The sequence below is a fragment of the Nanorana parkeri genome, unplaced genomic scaffold (assembly GCF_000935625.1).
Source record: "Nanorana parkeri isolate BGI_ZX_2015 unplaced genomic scaffold, ASM93562v1 scaffold667, whole genome shotgun sequence".
Taxonomy (NCBI): domain Eukaryota; kingdom Metazoa; phylum Chordata; class Amphibia; order Anura; family Dicroglossidae; genus Nanorana; species Nanorana parkeri.
The window spans coordinates 806437-810900 of NW_017306935.1; the positions used below are offsets into that span (position 1 = coordinate 806437).

General features: G+C 39.2%; 1 protein-coding gene across 1 annotated transcript in view; it reads left to right on the plus strand.

The window, feature by feature from the left end:
- Positions 1-2333, plus strand: part of WDFY1 (WD repeat and FYVE domain containing 1) — a 33804-nt gene extending 31471 nt beyond the window's left edge. The window contains exon 12 of the mRNA XM_018563488.1: positions 1585-2333. Coding sequence (XP_018418990.1) covers positions 1585-1644 — 60 coding nt within the window. The 3' untranslated portion in view covers positions 1645-2333. The remainder of the gene's footprint in view (positions 1-1584) is intronic.
- The last annotated feature ends 2131 nt before the right edge of the window (positions 2334-4464 follow it).

Genomic DNA, 4464 nt, shown 5'->3' on the forward strand with positions numbered 1-4464 from the left:
GGACATGATTCAAACCATATTTAATCAGGTGTGAATACTTCTGCAGCCAACAAATGGCTGTTTTTTTTTATCTAATAGGTTTGTGAAATATTTTTTGAACCTTCAAAGTGCAAATGGTAAAAATAAAAAATAAATTAGTTTCATGTGCAGTTTGTAACAGTACAAACTATCAAAAGTGCAAACTGTGTAAAAACATAAGTAAAGTGTTGTAGGATATTCATGGTTTAAAAGTTACACTGTGGTCCTGTGTGAAATATCAGAACAAATCGGGAATTGTGTGTTTGAAAAGCAGCACAATTAGAGTAAAATCCAATAGGTATTGAAAGAGCTTTCAAAGTCCAATGGGTCAGTAGAGCCCCACCTATGTGATCCGATTTACCTGCTGGTTAAGCAATGTCTAATGTTTGTTGTAACAGTGGAGAACAAAGCCGAATTATTCATGCAGTTTCCAGCTGAGTGATCTTTGTACATGTTGTCTGTTTTGCCTTTAGACACCGGACACTCATTTTCCTGACTGACAATGGACAGTAGGAATCTGTGTGCATGTATACAGTTAGAAAACATTATGGGGGTCACATTTTATGACTGAATGCATGTCTGTTATCCTTACAGATCAATATATTTGCGCCTAGGAAAGTGTATTAAAGTGGCACTCTTGGCAAAAACTACAAATATATGTGCATTGCATGACATGCAACGTTTTTATGGGCAAAAAAATTCTTCCCCTCTCCCTCAGCAATTTCTTCTTCTTCTTCTTTTTTTTTTTTTTTTAGTACACCATATGGTACATGTGCCATGCAGTGTACAGACTATTCACGGCATCTCTAAGATGCTGTGAATGAGCCGGGTGTCGGGGAGCATGCGCACAGGAGTCATTATCAGTGACCACTCAGTGGCTGAAGACGTCTTCCAATAACCCAGAAGTGTCACGGCGGAGATGGCAGGGGACAGAGCTGAGGACCGAAGATCGAACTGACAATGCTGGTGAAGGGCACACTTGTATGCAAAGTGTGCTGCACATACATGCACATTAGGGCAAAGAAATTTACAAAGCAATTTATTTTATTTTTTTCATTCAACATCTGCTTTAAGTAGATCAAATTAGATATTTAGAGGGTTATTTACAAAAGGGTGAAGGGTTTAGAGAAGACAGGAGAAGTGAACAATCTAGGACAACATAACTGATTTGGAAAAATTCTCCAATTGAGCTCACTTTCCAGTTCAGCTATGTTGTCCTAGATCGTTCACTTCTCCTGCCTTCTCCAAACTCTTCACCCTTTTGTGAATAATCCTGTTAGTTTTGGTGCAGAAGGAGAACTTTCTTCTACCCATCTATGTAGAGGTCAGGTAGCTACAGTGACTAGCTGAAAGTGAAACCTTACTACACTAGATTATCATAGGGTATAGTAAATCAATGGGGATTACATGGCCGCCACCATAAATATGGACTGTTTTTATAAACACATTTAATCATTTTGCCTAAAAAGGAACGTCTTCAATGATGGCATATGGCTTCCACTAATGTATGACTAAAGAATATAATTGTGTATGCCTATGACATATTTGTTTTTATTGTGTTTGTAGATCTGGGACATGACACCTACAGTGGGTGGCAGCCTGGCCACTGGCTTCTCTCCACGTTGATCCCTCCAGTTTCAGTTTACCTTGAAGAAAGCACCTTATGTACAGTCACGTACATGCACACCACCTCACCCAGGGCTTTGCCCATACTTCTGTGCTTCTACCGTATGTACCCTAAGGAATCAAAGCAATGCAACAGCTCTCCCAAACCAGGAGGAGGTGCCTTAATCTCAACACAGCTGCCCACCTTTACCTTAACTGCACTACAAACTCCAACCCAAGCTGCCAGGCAGCACAGGATCTAGCGTATGTAATAGTTTCAGATACCTTTATGTAGTTGTATATCACTGCAGAATAATATCTGCTACCCTTAGAAAGTTCCTATTCATTATCTACTTGTAAAGACTGGATAATTCTATTTTTAGTGTTTAACTGCTCTTTGAAAATGTTCTTGTTTTTTGTTTTTTTCTTTCAAACTTCTTTCTATTCCATAATGCATATAGTGCAGTCTTAGCACATTATCGTTGTATGTTCTAATATTTTTCAGTGACTAAAGGCCTACGTTTGTGTAGTCTTTTGTACATTGTCTGTTGAGTTATAGTTGGTAAACCGATGAAGTCTGACCCTGTATTTTCGTAACCAGATCTGTTTTACATGGCAGTGAATATGTTCCTGTATTACTGGCTTGTTTTGTTTACAGGTAAGGTTTATTCTCCTTGGTGGCCATGCTTAGGAAGTGGCAAGATCAAATACTGAAAGCAATACCAGTAAATTCTTAAAGAGGTATTGTTTGGTCCTTATATTCTCCTTTCTGCTCGATACATTTTATGTGCATTGATATGAAATATCCCGAAATAGAGAATCCGAAAGCGTAGAACATTCTCAGTCACCATTATACCCTCTTCAGTGCAGTATTAAGGTTGGTTCATAATAATAACATACAGCATTAAATGACCGTGTAAAAGTTTATATAACCTCTGATCTAACTACAGCCTACTTGTGTGTCTCTTAGGGGCCTTGTTGGTGGGATCTCTTCATCAGTCTTCCTGTTTCCTACTCATTTGCCATGGTCATCAGGGCCCATTCACACCAGGGCGATTTGTTGTGGCGCTTTCAACATGTGTTGCATTCAGGCAGTCTATTCTTTTGACTAGGCAACCTAATACACCACAAGAGACCTACAATTGTACCTGCTGTATTACAACACGCAGTAGTGGCACTGCAGGATGCGGCAGAGAAAACATTATCGCAAAGCAGTGGTGTGAACAGGCCCTTAAGAGGACATCTGACTATGCAAGAAGTAGAGGAAAAGTAAGCGTCAGGTTGTAGGTGATAAAGCCAGGTAGTTCATAGCTGAAGTCCCACCACTGGATTCCTTAAAAAAGACATGATGTTTGAGACTGTGGGTGATTAAGCCTAGTCATGTCTATTCATTAGAAATACTGCACCGCAGAAGGACAGAAATGGAGCAATCGGTGATGTCAGTTAATTCATGTCAGCAGCATAGTTGGAATTTGTGATGAGGTCCTCCTGGAAAAGACATCTTATCAGTTTTATTAAAGGGAACATTTTGGTAAACAAATCTGAAAGCTGCCATTTCCGACTTGGTTTTGAAATTGCAGCTTCTAGTGTTCATTCTTCTAGTGTGTTTTCATTCTTGCTTTACTAACCCCTAGGTTACTTCCTCACTGACTCCAGGTTAATGACATTCTGTGTAGTGATGTCAGGATGAAGTTAGCAGACTTGGAACTCCCACTTTTAAAACAAGTCTGCATTTGCATCCTCTCATACTTCTGTTTGGACATACTCCCTTCAAATAGCGTTACTACAGTCACTGCACAATCAGTAAATATATTTCTACCTTCTCCATGCACTCCTCTCTGAAGGTATTCGTTGCTGAAATTTGTAAATGCAGGAGATTAGATTCCAGATACACAGAATGCAATGTATAGAGCAGTTTGTATATTTTTACATACACAGAACATGAAATGTGCTGTTGTATTGCTAGGTATCTCTTCCTTTTACATTTCCCAGATTTTAAGATTTTTCTCCTCCTGTTATGGTTTTTGAGAATACTGTAGTTTTATGTTATCTGTGCATCCCCTCAGTATGCTACATTACACAGACATGCAGCCTACGGCTCTCCTGAAGCTGACAAGCATGCTGGTAAATGTAGTTCTGCAGTATTTGGAGAGAGACTGGTTGCCTAAGGCGGCTATAATTTGCAGTCTGCAGGGGAAAATAAACATCAGACCAAACAGACGTTATAAATAGGCAGCCTTAGGTTATTTTATAGGTGGATAGAAATTGTGGAGAGTAATCTCCTCCACCTGGGCCAATCTGTTGCACTTTTTCCATCTGACCACAGAAAATCTGCAGATAATTGTAAGGTGTATGGGCAGCTTTAAGCAATCCTGTTATTTTGCCTTGAATAAGTAAAAACCGACATCTGTTTGGCTGACAGAAGAGACCTATTCTCTAATTTTTATAATTCTGTCCTGCTGAGATCATATTTCCTGGCTTCACTAGATGAACTTGTGTGGCAATAGTGTATACCACTTTATTGACTCATTTCATATTTTATTGCTCTTGGCAGCACTTTATTTTTAGTCACTGAACAATGTTCTCATCTTCATTCATTCTCTGTTATATGTTGAAATTTATGGTTTTAGGTGTTGGCAGTGAGCACCACTTTAACATGCATATACATTAGGGCTTTAGAACTTTCCATCAGAGAAAATCCGACCCTCAAACCCCAGTTTTTCCATTTGACTTGTAATTGTATTGGTTTGAGCATTTCTGCTGAGCTCTCTGTTAAATAATAAGTTCAGCTTTGACTTATCTCGGTTTCATCGGCAGGGACAATGTTTTCTTGTCCGTCCA